This window comes from Fistularia commersonii, chromosome 26 (assembly GCF_037954325.1).
Source record: "Fistularia commersonii isolate RoL2024-O1a breed Wild chromosome 26, RoL_Fcom_v1.0, whole genome shotgun sequence".
In the NCBI taxonomy this organism is placed as follows: domain Eukaryota; kingdom Metazoa; phylum Chordata; class Actinopteri; order Syngnathiformes; family Fistulariidae; genus Fistularia; species Fistularia commersonii.
This window is the reverse complement of record NC_141309.1, coordinates 7,184,332-7,205,245: the sequence shown is the minus strand read 5'-3', so window position 1 is coordinate 7,205,245 and position 20,914 is coordinate 7,184,332. Positions and strand designations below refer to the sequence as shown.

At 41.7% G+C, this 20,914-nt stretch overlaps 2 protein-coding genes across 3 annotated transcripts; one reads left to right on the top strand and one right to left on the bottom strand.

Annotated features, from left to right (window-relative positions):
* Positions 1-3,828: 3,828 nt before the first annotated feature.
* Positions 3,829-6,699, bottom strand: drc10 (dynein regulatory complex subunit 10). The gene is made up of 4 exons (XM_086174067.1): positions 5,937-6,699; positions 5,574-5,795; positions 5,420-5,491; positions 3,829-4,771 (listed from the first exon to the last, which is right to left on the bottom strand). Exons 1-4 carry the CDS (start codon positions 6,618-6,620, stop codon positions 4,499-4,501), a joined length of 1,251 nt encoding a protein of 416 aa, XP_086030193.1. The 5' UTR covers positions 6,621-6,699; the 3' UTR covers positions 3,829-4,498.
* A 661-nt stretch (positions 6,700-7,360) lies between these two features.
* On the top strand, positions 7,361-20,700 carry tpcn1 (two pore segment channel 1). 2 transcript variants are annotated; one of them, XM_086174115.1, is made up of 26 exons: positions 7,361-8,063; positions 11,095-11,231; positions 12,274-12,450; positions 12,593-12,706; positions 12,790-12,920; positions 14,171-14,259; positions 14,410-14,444; positions 14,549-14,607; positions 14,796-14,895; positions 15,027-15,143; positions 15,234-15,358; positions 15,441-15,489; positions 15,712-15,775; positions 16,312-16,356; positions 16,442-16,498; positions 16,586-16,639; positions 17,955-18,027; positions 18,245-18,352; positions 18,436-18,597; positions 18,697-18,812; positions 19,146-19,192; positions 19,311-19,379; positions 19,475-19,571; positions 19,705-19,844; positions 19,934-20,014; positions 20,111-20,700. In XM_086174115.1, the coding sequence occupies exons 1-26, from the start codon at positions 7,973-7,975 to the stop codon at positions 20,252-20,254; spliced, it is 2,481 nt and encodes an 826-aa protein (XP_086030241.1). In that variant the 5' UTR covers positions 7,361-7,972; the 3' UTR covers positions 20,255-20,700. The 2 variants fall into 2 exon arrangements, with proteins under 2 accessions (XP_086030241.1, XP_086030240.1); XM_086174114.1 differs by lacking the exon at positions 7,361-8,063 and adding an exon at positions 10,772-10,928.
* The last annotated feature ends 214 nt before the right edge of the window (positions 20,701-20,914 follow it).

Here is a 20,914-nt window from a genome sequence, read left to right as displayed (position 1 = left end):
TATGATTTTTAAGTAATTAATTAAGTATTTGATACATCAGAAAAACTAAACTTTTTTTGATGAAAACCTTTGTTGGCAATTACAGAGATCAGACATTTACTGTAGTTCTTGACCAGGTTTGCACACACTGCAGCAGGGATTTTGTCCCACTCTTCTATTCAGATTTCTCCAGATCCTTCTGGTTTCGCTGCAGTCGCCGGGCAATATGGACGTTCAGCTCCTTCCAAAGATTTTCTAAACACTGGCTCGGCCACTCCAGGACCTTGAGATGCTTCCTACGGAGCCACTTCTTAGTTCCCCTGGCTGTGTGTTTTGGGTCGTTGCCATGCCAGAAGACCCGGCCACGACCCATCTTCAAGGCTCTTACTGAGGGAAGGAGTTTGTTGGCCAAGATCCCATCCATCTTCCTGTCACCTTTGCAGAAAAGCATCCCCAAAGAATGAAGTTTCCACCTCCACAGTTGGGATGGTGTTCTTGGGGTTGTACTCATTCTTCTTCCTCCAAACACGGCGAGTGGAGTTTAATCCAAAAAGCTCTATTTTGTCTCATCTCATCAGAGACCTTCTTCCCTTCCTCCTCTGGATGATCCAGATGGTCACTGGCAAACCTCAGACTGGCCTGGAGATGGGCTGACTTGAGCAGGGGGAACTTGTGTGCGCCGTAGTATTTTAATCTATGACGGCGTAGTGTGTTACTAATGTTTTTCTTTGACTGTGGTCCAAGCTCTCTTTAGGTCATTGACCGGGTCCGGCCGTGTAGTTCTGGGCTGATCCCTCACCTTCCTCATGATCATTGTTCCCCCTCATGGTGAAATGTTGCATGGAGCCCCAGACCGAGGGAGATTGACCGCCATCTTGAATTTCTTCCATTTTCTAATAATTGTCCCAACAGTTGTTGCCTTCTTACCAAGCTGCTTGCCTATTGTCCTGTAGCTCATCCCAGCCTTGTGGAGATCTACAATTTTATCCCTGATGTCCTCACACAGCTCTCTGGTCTTGGGCATTGTGGAGAGGTTGGAGTTTGTTTGATTGAGTCTGTGGACATGTGACTTTTATACAGTTCAAACTGATGCAATTAATTCAGGTAATGAGTGGAGAACAGGGGGTTTCTTAAGGAAGAACTAATAGGTCTGTGAGAGCAGCAATTCTTACAGGTTGGTAGGTGATCAAATACTTATGTCATGCAATAAAATGCAAATGAATTACTTAAAAATCATACAATGTGTTTTTCTGAATTTTTGTTTTAGATTCCGTCACTCACAGTTGAAAAGTACCTATGATAAAAATTAGAAACCTTCTCATGTTTTGCAAGTGGGGAATTCTGAAATATCAGCAGCGTATCAAATACCTGTTCTCTCCACTGTACTTGACCAATATCAAATATAAAACCAATAATTTCTCAAAAAAGGCATGTTTATATTCATCCACATTTGCATATTTACAATGAGTATATTTGTCAGTCTTCTGCATATTTAACAGGTAATTTTAACATGGAGCAGGTACTGGACTGAATATCAAGGAACACCTGCTGCCGACGTCATTTTAACAACAAAAAGTACATTCACCTTCGGCAAAAATAGAATTTTTTTTTTTAAGTTTTTGAAAAAGCGACGTTAAAGTTATACAAAGAACAACATCATCAAACTGTTGGCATTTTAAAGACAGTCTGAGACGCCAAGAGCTATTGTGAAACAAATACGTTTGGTGGTTATTATGGAATGCGGAGAAAACCAATCAGGAAAAAGCCAAATAGCTTTAAAAAATATGATTATAATCCACATTTTTTCAATTGGTATTTAGAAGTTAATTTACCTACCGTCATTGAAATGGCGGACTATTGAAACACGACTGAAGCAAAAACACATTCACGCTCATCGGTGAACCAGATGTTAGACATGATAGAGAGGGTGCTTTAAATTTCATGAGCCACCTCCACGAGTCAAAAACAAAAAAACAACACAATAAAAAGTTCCTACAAGCAATCACGCTCTCTAGCTACAACCACATCCTGCATGCTTAGACATATGTGTGTGTGTGTGTGTGTGTGTGTGTGTGTGTGTGAGGGTATTCTACAGCTTGAAGATGTGCAGGCTGTCACAGGTTCTTAGTGTTTTCTTCACATCAGAAAGTGGCTCACTTAGAAACAGAATGAAACGCAGAAGCTGGCTGACCGGACGACAACCAGAGGGAAGCGTGGCTGATTTTGGAGGACAGGCATCACCTCCTGCCAGCTGTCACGGCTCCAGACGGAAGCAGAGCCGACACTCACCCTCCGGCCAACGACTGGGTATTGGGAACGATACCATAATTTAAGGAAAATCTACATTAAATGCCGCTGATGGATCAACTTAACATCTTTTGCATGAATTCAATTGTAGCACGCGGGAGGATATTCAAAGGGGAACCGAAGCAAAACAAACCTCCGGCCGGGCCCCGATGACCCCTCGGCTATGAGTTGACAGGTGGAGGAGAGGAAGGTAAGTAAGGCCGCGCTATGAATGACACACAGACGCAGCTGGACGAGGTTGCGAACAAGACACAGCGGCGGGAGTGACAAACAGCCAGAGCAACACAAAACAGTCTCCCACTGTCTGCATCTCAGATCGGAAGCAAACCAAAATCAGACCATCCCACTGAGACCGTTACATGCGGCTGAAAAAAATATTTCAATTTATTCGGACATCGTTCTTTTGTGCTATATTACATGAAATTGAAATAAATAGGAATGGGTGTAAATGGATAAATGTTGGGATCAGTGAGGGCAGACGCTGCAAAAGTGGAGGGCAATAGAAGAAAAGGGCTGATGTGATCCAGGCACTTTGGGATGAAGCACAATTATGTGAAGTCTGATTGATGGTTGAAGGAGGAAACTTTGAAGAACATGAGAAAATTGGAGGAGTTCACACCCTTTTTTAATGGCGTAAACTCGCGGGCTGACCGACTACTTAGAGGGTATCATTAACGTGGTGTGTATTTATGGCCTCTTGAAGGGAGAACCGGTGCAACCGCGCCGACTACAATACCGCCGCACATCCCGCAGGATATCAATTTGAAATACCTTTTCGTACCCTTTTTGAAAGAAATAAAAGACCCTCCCAGGACGTTCGGCCCGTCATTGCGTTTTTTTTTTTTGATGGGAGAGCAAGGGAGATATTTCTGTCATTTGAAATCGAGACCATTTTTTTTAAATTCCAGGTTAAATGAAAAAAAAGCGATTTTTAATATTCTGAGTATAAATATACACCACCAACGCTACCACAACATGTTGTCACACCATTCATCTTGGCGTCAGACCTTTCAATTTTGGTGATCCTCTCCAGCCAGAGACTCCAACTGCACTGTTCCCTTTCAAAATAATAATGTTGTTTACAAGGCATTCAAAATATGATTTGTGATTTTTTTTTTTTTTTTTCAAATCACGCACTTACTATTAAATTTATACACATACACACAACATACTTTTTTTTTCTTGTACTTCACACCTGCATCACAATCTTTGACTCTTGTTGCCTGGAAAGAGAATTTCTCATTTGTTGTTGTTTGAAAGTAAAAAATGACCCAGATTTCATATTGATGTGAAATAATAGCCCAGTTCTTTCAAGAACAGAACTTCTTTTGAATCTTCCTTTCCTCAGTTCCATCTGGAAGGCACTGCTTGACTCTATAGTGTCACCCTGTGATCGGTTATGGAAATGGCACCTATTCGCCAAACCATGTTGAAGTGCAGCATTTTCTTTAGTCAGACTTGATTTCTTCATCTTTGAGATTGGATGAGATTTGAGGATGAATCGGATCAGCTTTATCTTTATTTTACCTTCTGAAAAGCAAACAGTCTACAAGTAGAATACACTGTATGTGCTCGCATTTATTATTTTTTACTCATGTTCTCATAATATACAACTCAAGTGCTGTCCAGAATGTATTTAATTCATATTAACATGATAATAGAGACAGTAAATCCTCTAATAATTTCCTTAGGTTTCATGTAAACAGTGCAAAATCCCAAACCTTATGCAAAACTATATACTATTAATGACAATACAAAACTGTTTTCCCTCATAAAAATGTGTTTGTGGGGGGAATATTTTGTGGCTCCAAGGTGTGGCTCAAAAAAAGTTAAGATACATATTGTTTACAGAGGTGTTTTACAATTTGCATAAATCATGTCAAAAAAAGCAAGATGTATTTTTGTTTTAAATAGTGTAAATCAACTGACCACTCGGAGAGGAAGAAACATGAACAAAGAGGTCACGGAGAAAGAGAAAGCTTCAGACCTAAAGAAGTTCAGAAGTGAGTGAGTACGACTCTGAAAAGTTCAAAACTCAAATTACAGTCCAAATATAAAATCTATAAAGATCTTTACATGTTCACTGCAACAATACCCAACATGATTCAGAATAAAAGAAGTTTCTACACCATGATACACTAACAAAGATAGCTAAACCAGATCAAGACACATACTACATATGTGATAAAATGAAACAATAATAGACGGTTGTTTATTTGCTTTTTCCCCTTTTGGTCTTTTTGTTTTTGGCTTTGTTTTTCAGGGCTTTACGAGTACAATAACCTCTCCACCAGGCTTGGGCCAAGATGGCAGCCTTGGTCTTCAGCTCCGTGTCCTTCATCTCCTCTTCTCTTTTCTCCTCTGCCAGCCGACGCTTCTCCCAGACGCGGTCGCACTCCTCCTCCAGGACGCCGTAAGGCTTCTCCAGGTCCCTGATCGCTCTCTCCTCCCTCTCAGTATCCATTTCGCTGATCTCCAGATCAGCCTTGGATAAGTGACGCGTTATGGAAGGCATGTAAGGAAATAAATCGGGCATTATTAGAAAATCAATACTTCAATATTGAAGATTCTTTTACAAGATCACAATTTAAACTCACTTAGATTGATGTAAAATTTGATGATTAGTGCCTAAATATTGTACGACGAATGCAAAATTTTTCATCCCGGAGCTGCAAACAGTTTATATGAGCATATACTAATTTGACATGCATTGGGGTAGTAGATTTTTTTTGCGACATCAAAACATTTCTTTTCAAAGAAACATGCCACATATAACTAAATAAGAAATAAATATGTATTGATTTATACTAAAGGGATATATTATGATTTATATGAAAACATGTATGTGACTGCCCCGAAAAAGTGACAGGATTATTAATGGCTCAATTTCAACAGTTAAAGGGGATCATAAAACAAGATGAACTAAAACAGTGTAATTTTAAAATCTCAACAGTTTTTTACACTCCTCTTCTTCCCAGATCATTTTCTGAATATAAAAAACAGAAGTGTTGGTAGATGAGGATATTATTATGTGACAAATTCCTCGCTTCCATTCTCAACAAGCACACGAGGTGTAAAAATAAGCTCGTCCACCCTCTTTTGAAAAACAATTGCTTTTACTCCCCGTTCGTACCTGGATCTCTTCTATTTCATCGTCAAAATGATGGAGTATGTATTCAATTTCCATTTCCAAATTTTCATTTTTCTGCCAAAGGGAAAGATACACAGGTTTTTATCCAACCTCTGATTGAATTTGAAATATCCTCAGCCTGGTGTACTGAGCGTACCTCTTGGAGTGCCCTCTCTCGGTCCCGATGTTCAACCATCAGATCATGGAGCCGGATGTTTAGTAGATCGATGTCCCTCTGTATGCCGCCGTGTTTCATTTTGGATGTCTTGATGTGAGCTTGGCATTGTTTCACCGCCAGAGGTTTCCAACGGGCCTCTCCTGTCTTACTTTCTTGCAAGCAGCTCTCCAAAAGTTTGATCTCATCGTGCTTTTTACAAATCTAAGCTCAAAAAACGATGATAAGACGGGTGAGATATGGGGAAAAGGGAACTGGTGGTTATTCACCAACAAAAGAAATCCTTTTTTTTTTCACAACTCCCTCCACATCTGCTCAAACACAAGGTACAATTTAGTGCCTCACCTCTGCTTCCCTCTGACCGACGGCGGCAGCTACTTCTTCTAGTTGGACTAAAAGCTCCTTTTCATCGGCAAATGATGACGCCGTTTTCTTGAAGCGCACCGGCTGAAGCTCCTCGTCAGAGACGCTTTCCAACTCCTCTAGTATGTGCCCATGAAACTTTGTAAGTCCTTGGATCAGTTCCTCCTCGCTCTCTCCTACTTCACCACCCAAAGCTGCCCTCAACCCACTAACTTTGTGCGGATGAACGTTGAAAAGCCTGAGCAGATCCCTGACCGAGTTCTTAAAATGTAGCTCAAGCAGAGAAGTTCCTGTGCATTCTGCTCCCTCTGTCTCACCTTCTCGTGCCCCTGCTTCTCTTTGCTCGTCACCCTGTAACTTTTCCAGTCTCTCACCTAACACTCGGTGAACTCCGAGGGCTCGGGCCAACTCCTTGCTCACAGCGGCAGACACGAAGTCTAAATGGCTGACGGCAGCGGGTATGGTCGCCGCTATCTCAATGTTAATGACGCAGTTTCTCAGTATGCTTGAAATACGTTGTTGCTCAAGAGAAAGCAGCTTCTTCTGTGATGGCTTGTGACTCTTTTGACCAACTTGAAACCGGTTACTTGAATTTTGCAGGGCATTGAGAGACAATACCTGAGGGTGTGCCTTATCCCTCGGCACCGCTGTCACGTCTTCAAACATACTGTTAATAGGAAAAGGGTGAAGTTTGAAGATTAAAAAAGTTACAATTTACTGAATAGTGTGCAGTTTGTTTATAAGGGGCTGAAATATCCCATCATTTGCATGAGCAATTTGACTAAATGAGTCAGAGGTGACGCATATTATACCCGTAATAAATTGTCCTTGTGCGCCACCTTGTGGACATACAAGGGGTGTGATTTTTGAAAATCATGTAATGATATGCAGTAAACGAGGTATAAGAGCTGAGGTATTACACCAAGATGTTAAATTTGAATTTTAAATGTTATCTCTTGCAACGTTAACATCTATTGGTGTGTTACGGTATCATTTATCAATGCACTTTTTCGTAAGACACATCGATCTATGTTTGTAAGTTAAATGGAGAACTGTGGGTTAATTTAGGACTGAAATCGGTGCAAATGAGCGTGTCGAAAATTATTATTCATAATTTTCAGTATTTTCGTCAAGCTTTACTTATATGAACTCACCTCAGCCACTTTTAGCTGCAAGCAGAAAAGGTTGTGTTTACACACTGTTGCTGAGATACCGCTAAACATTCATTATACTATTTTCAAATTATTAGTTTGTGTGTGTAGGTTTTATTACGTTTTTTTTCCCCCTGCATCAATGCATTTTTCTTCATGTATACAGTTAACTTCATAACAATAGTCTTATATCAAAGTTTATGGTCTTTTATTTTGAAGAAACTGGTCAATCAGCCTGCCGTCAATTGTGTTACTGTCGCAAAAAACTTTGTCGCCTTTGGTGTCTGGCTCTGTGGAGCTTTTAAGGGACAGCTAGTCCGTGTCAGTGATGCTGTGGTCTGTTTTTCAAGTAAATTAGATTAGTTTTGGCATTTTTATTCCGTGCTTGTGTAGCGGCTCAAGGCAACAAAAAAGTGAAATGAATTTTGACCCCTGCAGATCGGGAATCCTGGTTTGCGTTGGAAGATGCCGTGATGGACAGAGTCGGTCGGTCTCGGCTTGTTAGCTGAAGTGACAGTTTCTTCGCTGACAGTTATCCTTCTGTTCTAGAACAAAAACTACCGGCTTCGGATAATGGCACATTAATTGTAACTTAAAAACTGCTACTTTGTGTGAGATTCATCTCACTTGTTATTATTATTTTTTTCTTTAGTGAAAATCACTACCGCCGCTGTCGTCTTCGGAACAACTGTTTGCTAGGTACTCCCTTGCTAGCTAATGGACTTCAGCTGTTAGCATTTAGCGGTCTTGTAAGTTTGTGGCAACAACTTCGTCCAAATGTAGTTCGTTAGCTTTAAGCTCCACGGGCTGGACGGTATTTATTTGTCCCAGCGAACTGAGACTCGTAGCAGCTGGGTCTCTGCGAGAATGGAGCCAGACGACGACGTGCCTCTTATCCTAACCTGGGACGAGGCGAACAGCGGTCTGCTGAACGAGGACACGGAGAGGGCAGACGAGAGTAAGTCAGGCACTCCTTTAAGATGTTGTTTTCTTATTTAAAACCCTGCACAAACGAATAACTGCATCTAAAAGCGAGAATCTTTGCTGTACTGATGTGGCGATATGATGGTGAAGATTTTCTGTGGTGTTATTGTAGCACACTCCTTTTGACACCAATGGAAACTGCATTGAAATGTGCTGCTGCTCAAGCTCGACCCGTTCAGTTTTGTTTAGCCTTGAGACTACAGACGCCTTTCGTCAACATTTCGATTATTTTAATATGTTGATGTTGCTGTGAAACTGCATCTTTATTTCTTAACACCCCCATCACCATGAATGGGGTGGGCAAAATACTTGTGTTACAATAAACCAAAAGGTTAAACACTTTGAAACAAATGCAGCAGCATTGACCTGAAGGTCCTGTGTAAAATGGTGTTAAAGTTTGAGGTGAATTTAAATCATATATCAGGACTTCTTGTTGATTTAGTCTGTTACAATGCCATCATCCGTTTGTTTAAACTATTATATCACTGGAGTCTGTTTTAAACGTTACAGTATTAGGAGAGCATCTTTTCGCTTCAAGTAGATGCAAGATTCTGATTATCCGAGAAGCTTTTTAAACGTAGCATCTTTTAGCTTCACGAAGATGCAGGATTCTGATTATCTGAGAAGCTTTTTAAATGGATATTTTGGCATCAGAAATAGAAAAATATCCTCTGTCCTGAAGGAATCACGTCACAGTTTTCCTTTAAGTATGACTAATCAAAACTGGTTGCTGCAGGGTGTCAGTGGGGTCAAATTCAAGTGTAGTAGTATGAAATAGCATAAAAAGCAAACCATCAGGGAAATTGGAAGTACTTCAGATTTGTACTCAAGCCCAGTATCTTTATAAACTGTTCTCCTCAGTATGGCTCTATATTTTATCATTTAAAGTCAGTCCTCCTCACTTACCGTACATCGTCTCCTGTAGTCTGAGGCTGATTGGTTACCGTTGTTTACTGGCAGCTGCACACATGCCGTATATCCAGTCCACACTGCCACCAGTCCACCAAGTTCTCAGATCACGTGTGTGCACATGTTATGTATGGGCGTGCACAACCCCACTCTGGGTTGTAATCCTGCTGCCTTTTGTATTGCTCTCATATAAGGTACAAAATGACCCATCGGAGGAACTGCTGCCTCAGCAGGCCGTGTAACCCTTTGCCCCTCCCTCGTACTCATGGACAGCATTCGTGTGTTGAGCGTGTGAAGGTCTGCAGCCTGTGTACGTGTGTGCGCGTGTGTCTGCTCACTGGGTGTTTTTCCTCTGGCTCTAGAGATGGACAGGAAAGGGAGAGGGGTTTTGGGATATCTGACAGGGCCGGATAAGAAGGATCTCATTCTTGTGTTCCTGTGGATTATTTCTGGGACACCTTTCTGACGAGAGGAAGAGTTAATCCTTGGCCACTGAGGAAGAAGTTGCATCCACACTTCACAAATTTTTCCTCAGTGTCAGGTCACATGCTTGGAGAGGGGGGAATAGTTCTGTTTCACAGCTGTTGGCTCCGACTCGTGATCAACACATTTTTATTTTTCGTAGGTGAAGCTATCATGACTGCCGAGTCTGTTTTGTTTCTGTGATCCTGACCCTTCCATGTGATTGACTGGGACCTCTGAACATATTTTTTGTTCTGAAACTAATGATGGGTTGGAATGGCTCAAGGCAGACATGCAGTGCACTCATCTCAGGATAAAAGCCAGACTGCCGCTGGAATGGAAATTTGTCTTCACACCTCTCCTTCAGCTGCAGCTGCCGTGCTGTAAAGGAACCGTTGGTATCTGCTTTTCTCAATTCAAAGGGAGTGATTATGATAGTTTTTTAAAACCAAAGGATTCGTGCCTGAAGCGAGACATGTGACTTGCCGTGCATGGGAAGGAGCGTCCACATGGACTTGTGAGGGACTAAAGTATGCAGCTGCAAAAATGATACGCCTCGGGACCACCTTCTGGAAAGAAACTCATTTTTGGCAGCTTCGGCCACTGACCGAAGCCCACCAGGGATAACTTGAGTTAATCTGGATTTTCAGTTGTGTTTTTGTGTCAATACAGCACTGAAGGGAAAAAAAATGTGTCGTTCGAAAAGAAAAATCATCATCCATTTCAGATCAAATAGGTGGCCAACTTCAACACAATGGCACATGTGTATGACTTTCCTGTCTTGAAGATATTCATGCTGTTTTGCAGAGTTCTTTGCCTCTTCTGTCCATATCCTGCTTTTGAAGGCAGACGTTATTATAGATTGAATAACGTCACATGGCAAACAAAGTATTTTCCTCCTGACGGGCAGCATAGGGTTTAAAGTTCAAATTTTACTGCTGAGGCAGAGAGGTTATTTTAGTGTCCAAACTTTGTCACGCGTACCCGTTAGGTCTCTCATTAACACCTAACTGAAAGAGACACTCCTTCCAATAGCTGGAACAGTAATTTTCTAAGAAATAGGAAACCTCACACCTATTTTTTTTAATGTTTTGTGAATAGTGTTGTCTCCAAACTCACTTTGAGATCCCTGGTTTTTCCTCTGGGGACCACTCACATCTTGACTCAACGTGATTGGCTAACACCCTCGGCGTCTCTGGAGTTTGGATCAGGCGCCGTTGAAATGCGCTGCCGTCTCTATGTCCAGACGTGTTCGAAAGCCGTAACAAGAACCCGCGTGTTGTGAATGGGGGTTGCCGTGCGTTGTGGACATCAGAGATCATTACACGTTCGGCCCGCTGAGACCCAGAGCGAAAAATGAATCAATCGATGGAGAGCTTCGACAGGCGCACAAGTGGTGCAGCTGGCTGTCGTGAAAATCCAGTAGTGATCTCCTCCTATGCCTTACAGTTACAAATGGACTGCAGCGGTAGGCACCCCCCCCCCACCCCTCCGTCACCCCATAACCCCGCTTGTAAGATTTGTGCATGAGTTTGTGTGCATGCGAATGGCCTACTATCTACTTTCAAAGTCGCCCCTTTGTCATATGAACTTGCATTGGATCACCGCGCTGCAGCATCTGTGTTTTCTTCCAGACGGAGGAGGGGGAAATTATGACATTGTTGACAACGCTGTCATCCCAACGCCTGGGTCCCAAAACCACAGACCTCAGAATGTGTCGTTACAACAAAGCTGGGAGATGAATTACCAAGAGGCAGCCATCTACTTGCAGGTATTTGCAAGCAGCTAAGTGTTTCATCCGTTAATTACCAGGTGCAGATGTGACAGCCCATGTGACCTTACCGCAGCCTTACCGTGCCTTCGAGATTTTGTTTTTAGGTAGTAACAACTAGAACACACTTGCTGTAAATCTGCCGATGATTTTTATTACTTCCTCATTTATGTGTATTAGGTTGAAGATAAAGAGAGCCTAATCTCCCATCTGCTTGCACACAGAGCATCTGAAAGTTGGGTTGTTTAACATCTTATTGCGCTGGAAATCTACCCTTACATTAATGTTTGGTTTCAAAATATTATTTATTAATTTTGAAAACAAGTGGCTTTTTTAAGGTCGAATCGGGGAATACAGCTATAATAAGACACAGCCCTCTGTTCCATTACGAAATAAAATTTGAAAAAACTGAAGGGAATTCTGCGAGATCAGATTTCGACCAAGGCAAGTTTATAAAATGCGGTTTCCCCGAAATAGCCAGGTTGGTTTGTGAAATTTTGTTGATAAACAAGCGGATGAACAAGCACACGAAAGGATGTGGTTGAAATAATTCCTACGGCCGCCTCTGCAAAGTGAAAAAACAGAAGAGAATAAATGGATCTGAAGAGGTCTATCTGGATTATTCCGTATCATGTAGTGGATTGTCGAATCAAAAACAACATAAATTACACCCATACTTTCAATCCCCATGGTTTAAACTTAATAGTTTATGTTTCATTCCTGCTTCAAGGTCATAGCGAACACTCTTGCATAGTGTTTATAAAAAAAACGCAGCTTGCATTACGAGATGTTCCAGACCTTGAGAACCTCTCTTGCAAACCAGAAAATTATTATGTCAGTTATTTAACAGACTGCACCTGATAAATTTCAACCGGAATTTCACCCGGATTGTATCAGCGTCGCAAAAAGTACACAACACAGAATCAACTTCTGCTGATCTCAAACTACAAAGAGGTTTTTTTATTAGTGAAATTCAGTCTTAATGTAGTGAATGGGAGATATACTATACATGACTTGTTTGCCTTTTGAATTTTATACATAGGAAGGAGAAAACAACGACAAGTTCTTCACACACCCTCGAAATCCAAAAGCTTTGTCTGCGTACCTGTTTGCCCACAACCACCTGTTCTACATGATGGAGCTGCTAACAGGCCTTCTGTTGATGATGCTTTCGCTGTGTGAAGCTCCCGCTGTGCCAACGTTACGTCTCGACGTCTACGTGAGTAAAGGAGAGGAAAGGCAAGTGTTTGCATGCCCTACACGTTTCCCTGAGCACACTCTGTGTGTGTGTGTGTGTGTGTGTGTGTGTGTGTGTGTGTGTGTGTGTGTGTGTGTGTGTGTGTGTGTTGATGCAATCGCAGGTTCATGCCACTCTGGAGCTGCTGGCTTTGGTGATGGTGGCGTTCGAGCTATGCATGAAACTCCGCTGGCTAGGCTTTCACACCTTCATACGGCACAAGAGGACCATGGTGAAGGTAACCAACGGGGGAAGTATCCTCAGTTTCCATCACCGTTTACTTTCCGCTGCCGCTCTCACATGGCGTGGTCTCCCGAACAGACGTGTGTGCTGCTGCTACAATTTGTGGAGGCCATCGTGGTTCTGATCCGACAGACGTCCCATGTGCGGGTGACCAGAGCCCTTCGCCCAATTTTCCTGGTGGACTGTAGATATTGTGGTGCTGTGCGGAGGTAATTTATTACCTTTTGTAGCCAATGTGTGTCTTATTTATTTGTTTATTTGAAATCAAAGTCACCAGTTTGAGGATTTCTCTGGGCTTTAAAGAAAAATTCAAATGATTTTGAAAAATGAACATATTTTCCTTCCTCTTGCAATTCAATTAATTATTAGTAATAATTAAGGGCAATTGTAGTTGGCTAATAACCTGAAAAGGTCAGACTGTTAGCTATTTTTGATGTCTTACATCACTTTGTAAGGATTAATCGGGGAGATATTTGTTTCATTTTTTATTTATTTTTTAATTCTCAATGGTCTGTCTTTGTTATCAGGACACCTGCAGAATAAACAAGCAGAGCAATGCCTCTGTCCCCTGAACCACTGACTACTTCTAACCCCAGATCGCCATCTTGGTCCAAATTTCACTCGGCAAATGTGTTTTTCAATGAGCTGGTGTATTAGCCACCACTTCAGCAATGGGTCTGTCCCTAATTTTTTTTTCAGGGAGTGTTTTTATGCAATTTATACAAAATATGGAAATGTGCAAAAATTGCGTTTTTTTTTCCTTTGCTTTCCTTTTTTTTCCCCTTAAGTCCTTACAGTCGACTCTCTCTGGTCTGGCCTGGCCGGGAACATTTCTCACACACATACTCACAAATTTCATTTGGTGAGCAGAAAAAAAATCACGCTGGCCCAGGAAACTTGTTTCCTTTTCTGATACGTAGCAGGGAATATGGGGGCTTTCTTTCATGCACAGTAGCGTGGAAACGGCAGGATGTGACGCAAACTCTAACATGTCTGGAGCTGCTGATCTTGAAGATCCTCAAACTCTTTTTTTTTTTTTTTCTCTTAGATAATTTTGGTATAGAGATAAAAGTTTGACTTATTTCCGTCATTTGCTTTTACAAACACCAAGTCTGAGCTGTCCTGACACGCTCCCTGAGATTATTGTGTAGTGGCAGTCACATGCACGAAACCTCAGTAATTATGCAAGCTCAGTATTTGTAACCCCAGATCCCGTTCTAAATGCGTTGCTGGTGAAAAGCAGCAGACCCACACGTGGCACGTGCTGTTCCGCTTCGGACACTATACTCACTCTGAATCACAATGATCTAAACAATTCAGATTTCCGTTTATGATTCAATTCCCTCAAGAACATAGATTTCTAATAATCCCCAAACTAGCCGTGTGACAATCTCACTAATTTTTTTTAAACTTTGGTGTTCAATGGTTACTAACTACTAACACATTTTCTCTTAATCAGAAATTTACGCCAGATATTCCAGTCCCTCCCCCCTTTCATAGACATCCTCCTGCTGCTGCTCTTCTTCATGGTTATTTTTGCTATCCTTGGTAAGAATCCTTGAATTCTATATTCAGCATACTTGATTTTGCATATTGATTAATGGTCTCTCTTACTAAAAATGATTTTCAGACTTTTAAAAAAAGACACACTTCCCCTTTTCCCTGGATTCAGTTTTTTTTTCCCCCCCCTCCCCTCAGGTTTCTGTCTCTTCTCTCCAAACACGTCTGATCCGGTATGTACAGGTCTTGCATATGTACACATGTCCAAAGAATTGTGTCGCTGTTCCCTCGGATGTCCTGACCGAGCCCACCTTCCCTCCCCGCCTGCTCTCCACAGTACTTCAGCACTCTGGAGAACAGTCTCGTCAGTCTGTTCGTGCTGCTGACAACAGCGAAGTAAGCTCAGCAGTTCACCAAACGCAACCCACTTCATCTGTACAAAAATGACTTTCAAGCACTATTTCCTTTCATTTTTTTTTCCTATGAGCTCAGTAAAAATGTTTTTCCTTACTGTGTTTAAGCTGATCAAAACTTTTTTTTTTTTTTTTTTTATGTTACACCTTTCCGTTCCCTCTTTCTTTTAGTTTCCCCGATGTGATGATGCCGGCGTATTCAAAGAACCGCTGGTCATGTGTTTTCTTCATTGTTTACCTCTCCATAGAGCTCTACTTTATCATGAACCTGGTACGGCCATATTTAACTTTATTTGTGTTCATAACCAATCAATGAAAACTATTGAACCTCTACCTTTTATTTTTTTAATAGCCGTCATATTTTTTTCTGCAAGCACTTATCATTTTCTCTTTGCCGCCCAGCTTCTGGCAGTGGTGTTTGATACCTTCAACGACGTAGAGAAGATGAAGTTTAAGTCCCTCCTGCTCCACAAACGCTCCGCAATAGACCATGCATTCCAGCTGTTGGTCAGCCGGCAGGTGCATCCCCACTCTAGTTTGTGATTTAATGTCATTTAATGCAAAAGTACAACGCAGTTACTCTTTACATTCCTGTGTGGTTCTTTTTAGAGGCCAATGGGCGTGTCCCTGAAACAGTTTGACGGCCTCATGCGTTTTTACAGACCCCGGATGTCGGCAAGAGACCGCTTCCTAACGTATAAAGCTCTGAGCACCTCCTCGGCCCCCATGCTCAGGTTCCATTTTTCTTCATAAAAGAGGATAAATTGAAAGTTGCCTTTTTTTGCAGAAATTTAATTCTGCTCCGTTCTTCTTTAGTCTGGAGGACTTTTATAAGTTCTACGAGGTGACTGGACTCAAATGGAAGGTAAGACACTGTGCTTGACCTCTGCGCGACAAAGTGCTGTATAGTTATTTTAGAACATGAAAAAAGGTATTACCTTCAACCTACTGGAATTTGAAAAAAAAAGAAGAAAAATATATTTAAGTTTCAGTTTAATATGCATTAAATTGAATACATTTTGTTTTGTTTAAATAAAGTTTTTTGTATTATGTGATCTTTAATGGCACACATGAACTTGTTGCTCAGGCACGTCGCAGTGGAGAGCACTGGTTCGATGACCTCCCACACACAACCTTCCTCATTTTTAAAGGTGAGTTTTATTCCTATACACAGGTGGTCCTCACTTAAAGATGGGGTTTCCTTCCAAGGGGTCTGTTGTTAAGGTAAACGCTGTTTCTACTGTACCACCGTACAGTAATTTTACGCATATAGGCCATTAGTACAGTGCTGTTTTACCATTTTTCCCTTTAATGTGTATTACATTTGCATAAATATAGGCCAATTATAAGCACAGGTAAGCCCTTACAATAAGATAAGATAAACTTTACTGATCCCCATAGGGGAAATTCCTTTGTCACAGCAGTGTAACAGTTATAATGTCAAAATAAATATGAATATAAATATAAATAGAAATAGAAAGACAGAAGATAGCAAGTCAATTCCATTCATACACACAACTCTGCTGCCAGTGCATTCTCCGTGTATTTTTATATTATTGCAAAGCCCGTCATAAGTCCCAAGTCGTCGTTAACCGAGTATACCGTTAAGTGAGGACCACCTGTATTTTTTTTTTATTTCACAAAAAAGGTTTCCGTCACACATATTTGTCATTCCCCTCTTCCACAGGTATCAACCTGCTGGTGAAGTCAAAGGGCTTCCAGTACGCCATGTGTAAGTGTCACCGCTCACACTCACCCGGGGCCTTTCAGTAACACGTCCATCAGTGAACTTCACGCTTTTTTTCTCACGGCCTCAGACGCGGTGGTCGCCATCAACGGCGTGTGGATCCTCGTGGAAACGTACACTCTGAACAGTAAGTCCCCTCTCAGGCTCACGGTTGAGGGGGAAAAAATTAAAAGTTTTCCGAGGTGACAGCTTCCTCTCTGCCGGGCCCCTGCAGGTGGATTTTCCTGGTCCAGATTTGTTCCCTGGAGTTACATCGTATTTCTTACCAGTAAGTAGTATGTGCATTTCTGTGTGTGAGTGTACATAAACACACATCAAGGTAGCGTAGAACCTCAGCTTATGAATTTTAATTCTTTGACTGCATTCACAAACCGAACCAGTGTTTCCCATTGAAATCAATGTAAATCTAACTGTTCTTTCCCCTACACCAAAAGACATACCGCATTCTTTTGAAACTTTTCTATGGGTTTATTTGTGGAAACCCTACAGAAAGGATTTTAAGATGACCTTAATGATTACTGTGTTTCCAGCGTTCTCTTTCTGCTTGCTAGCACTTGTGCTCATTTCCTTTGCTAAATCAGCATGCAAAAGTAAAGCCTTCTCGCATGTGAAACCCACGCTAACATTATCTCCAGCACGCTGCCTTTCATTTATCCCAACTAACAATAACTTTGCTTTGTGAACGCAGTCACCCCTATAGCCACATCAGCCGTCTTTAGCGCATCTTTGTTCTTCAGGATTGTACAGACAGTTGTCATAGCCGTGTCGCAGTGCTTGGCGAGATCTGTAACACGAACACCTCTCTCAGGTTTAGCTATTATTTCCTTCATCAAATCGACTGACACCACTAGCACTTTTAACATTTTTGCCAGCCCAAATGAGGGCTAACATTCTGAAAAAAGTACAGAAAAGTGTTACAACAGTAGAACACAACGATGAAAGACATAAACAATGCGGAGTAGCACACATGACGGCTGCAACGTATAACTCAAATAAACTCAAATAAGACTCAAATAAACTATTTTATTTGAACGTAGCCCTCAACCAAGTTTTTTTTTTTTTTTGAACTTCAAAATGTTGTTGCAGAAAAAGAATTACATTTTCTCTCCAGCAGTCCATTGATAATCACAACACTATATATATATATATTTATATATAGATATATATATATTATATTTTTTAAATATTTTTTATACATATATTTTATATATATATGTGTGTGTGTGTGTGTGTATAATTTTTTTTTACATAGTGTAAAGGAGGGAAAAATTGATTTATGCAGTATTGATGACTTCATTTTAGATGTCCAGATTTTTGTGAATCCTGGTAATAAAACAGATCCAAATGGCTATTTGAGTGTTGAAGGTCGCTGACCCCAGGCCTAGACCTTTACAAACAAGTGACAAAAAATAAATTAATAAAAGAAACAAAAACATGGAAGTTTGGGGCCCACATGAAGGATTACACTTAGTCTTCAGTCACCTGTCTGTATGGACTCACCCCCATAAATGCTTGGAGGTCAAGCATTTAAGACGGGGTGTTTGCCATTTAATGATAAACCCTGCTTTTCATTCCACTTTCAGTTTATGGTGTCGAGGTGCTGCTGAAAATTTCGGGTTTCGGCCCAATGGCTTATTTCAGCTCTGGGTGGAATCTGTGAGTAAAATCTCGGTGTATTCCTTTCTCGACTCCCCAATCCAAAAATGTGAGACTTTGCAGTCGGTAAGAATCTTTGCAAAAAGAATGGCTGTCCTCAGGCTTTTGGATTCGGGTCCCACTGCTCCGTGGCTGTTCTGCTATAGGAGAAATAACATTGATTTTTAGCTTTGACAGTATTTCCACTGCTTAGCCTCCCTCTCCTGGACTTGCCCAGGTTTGACTTCTCTGTGACGGTGTTTGCCTTCCTGGGCCTGATCGCCCTGGCCTTCAACATGGAGCCATTCTACTTCATCGTGGTGCTCAGACCCCTTCAGCTTCTCCGGTTTGCTTTGATTTCTGCGCGCAGGATTACACCCTAAGGAGTCGTTTGTTTTCTCACTTCTTTCCTCTGAAAAATCTTTGCAGGTTGTTCAAGATAAAGCAAAGATACCGCAATGTGTTGGACACCATGTTTGAGCTCTTCCCCAGAATGGCAAGTCTGGGATTAACGCTTATCATCTTCTACTACTCTTTTGCCATTGTGGGCATGGAGTTCTTTGCAGATGTGGTGTACCCCAATTGTTGCAAGTAAGTGCAGTTCAACAAAAAGACAATTTTTGCTCAATATTTTACCCATTGCCTCTTCAAGTTACTTTTACAAACCACAGTTCCATTGTGTATTTACAGCACGAGCACAGTAGCAGACTCCTACAGACTGATCAACGTCACCCATGGCAACAAAACTGTGTTGGAAGAAGGATACTATTATCTCAACAACTTCAACAACATTCTCAGCAGTTTCGGTAAAAATCTCTATTTATTCACCTCTATTTTTACTCCTGCACTTTCCCATGCTCATCTGCTCTGTTTGAATATTTTAAGCCATAAAAGTGGGTCTTAATACATATATATTTTTATTTACAATTTAAACACACTACCAGTACTTTATGTGATGGGAGAAAATTCAAAGCAAAAATGTTGTTCCCTTGTTATTTGAGTCAGCAAATAGAACTGTGTTACAACTTTATTTTGTTTCGGTTTACTTGTTACAAAAAACGTCTCCAGACACAAACATCGAATTAGCCAATGCTTCCAGTGCAGATGCATGAATGACTTTCTCATTTTTTTTTCCCCAGTGACACTCTTTGAACTGACTGTTGTCAACAACTGGTACATCACAATGGTAAGGCGGGTCATGTGATGATTGCTATTTTTAGCAGCTTGTCATCACCCCAAACATTGTAATGTCATTGACCTCAGGTAGGCACTGTTTGACCACTGCTGCATTCACTCCCATGTAGGAAGGCGTGACTTCCATGACCAGCCACTGGAGCCGACTGTATTTTATGACTTTTTACATCGTTACCATGGTGAGACCTGGACTATGTCCGTAGTAGCAGCCGTCCAGGGCTACATTTATGACTGCATGCGTGCAGTATTTAATTTGACCTCTCTCCACGTTCAGGTGGTAATGACCATCATTGTGGCTTTCATTCTGGATGCCTTCGTCTTCCGCATGAACTACAGCCGCAAGAACAGGGAACCACTGGAGAACCCAGAGGGTGAGACTCTCCATGTGTCAGGCAGCAATAACCAGGGTGTACCCCTTAAGCAAATACTTTCTAGTAATGCGCGCTTTGTGGAGCCGAGGTCAGTTAGTTTGTTCTGTTTTTTGCATTTTTTTTTTTCCCCCAGATGAGAATGGAATAGTGTTTGAAGTAGATGTGAGTCGCGATGAAGCTCTGGCCACTCTGGAGCTCCACAAACAGACGTGCCCTGGAATGTCTACCCTCAGCTCCCTCCAGGGCGTCCTCCAAGCGATGGACAGGGGCGGGGTAAGAGCACAGAAACTGCCTCATCGACTTCTCGTCTAATTTGATGGCCGGCCGAGTAGCTTATCTACCGTCTTTTGGTGCGTCAACAGCACACGTCATTGGTGTACCTGGGCCGCAGGTCCAGGACCAAGAGCGACCTCAGCATGAAAATGTACGAGGAGGAGATACAGGTTAGAAAATGCACACCGATTTCTAAAACCCCGCAATTACGGTCATCGACCACACGGCGCTTGTCTGATACTTTGCTCCGATACTTGCATTCTCAGGAGTGGTACACGGAGTACTCAAGGGAAAACCTGCCTCAGCCGGAGCAAAGACCGGGAGGGGCCGCGGACAGTCCAATCTCCGTTTCACCCTCCTTCCCTGAGTCTCAACACATCTCACAGCCTGGACCTCAAAGTATCAACTAAGCATCAACTACAGTTGCATTGCGCGATGCCTTTTCTGCTTCCTCCATACTCACAATTTTTGCTCCGGTGGGAAACTATTCCACGGCTCCTCAGACTGATGTGAGAGGGAACAACTGAAAAGAAAAAAAGCTCCTCCCTGACGTTGTCAAGGAGATGGACAGCAATACAGATGGGTTGTTCATCCACTGGTGTGGGAGTGGTTCCCACTAGCCTTATCGAAGACAGTTGCTTCAGCACCAGGTGTTGCGGAGGGAGCCTGCACCACTACAGTATGTTGTGTATGTATACAGCTGTAGGCTTCAATGTGACCTCTTGTAAATCATGTAGTACTAAAAAAAAGCCCAATGCCTTAGTGTAGTGATGCATTCAGTCAATATTAACAGACATAACATCGAAAGTTCTCCAAAGACCAAAACTATAAACACTCCATATTAGCTCAACCCAACAAAACAGCGACAGTGTATCTCCAGTTTATGTCTGAACATTCAAATATTTTACTTTTGTATAACAAATTCTTCTGTACTCTACTTGAGTTGGTAGCAGGATTTTAATAAACAGTTGGAATTTTCATGTGCAATAACATTGCACCCGTTGGTCATTAATTAACCCAATGGGTATCACTGTCACGGTGTCTGGTGCGATAAGACTCGGGAAACAAGT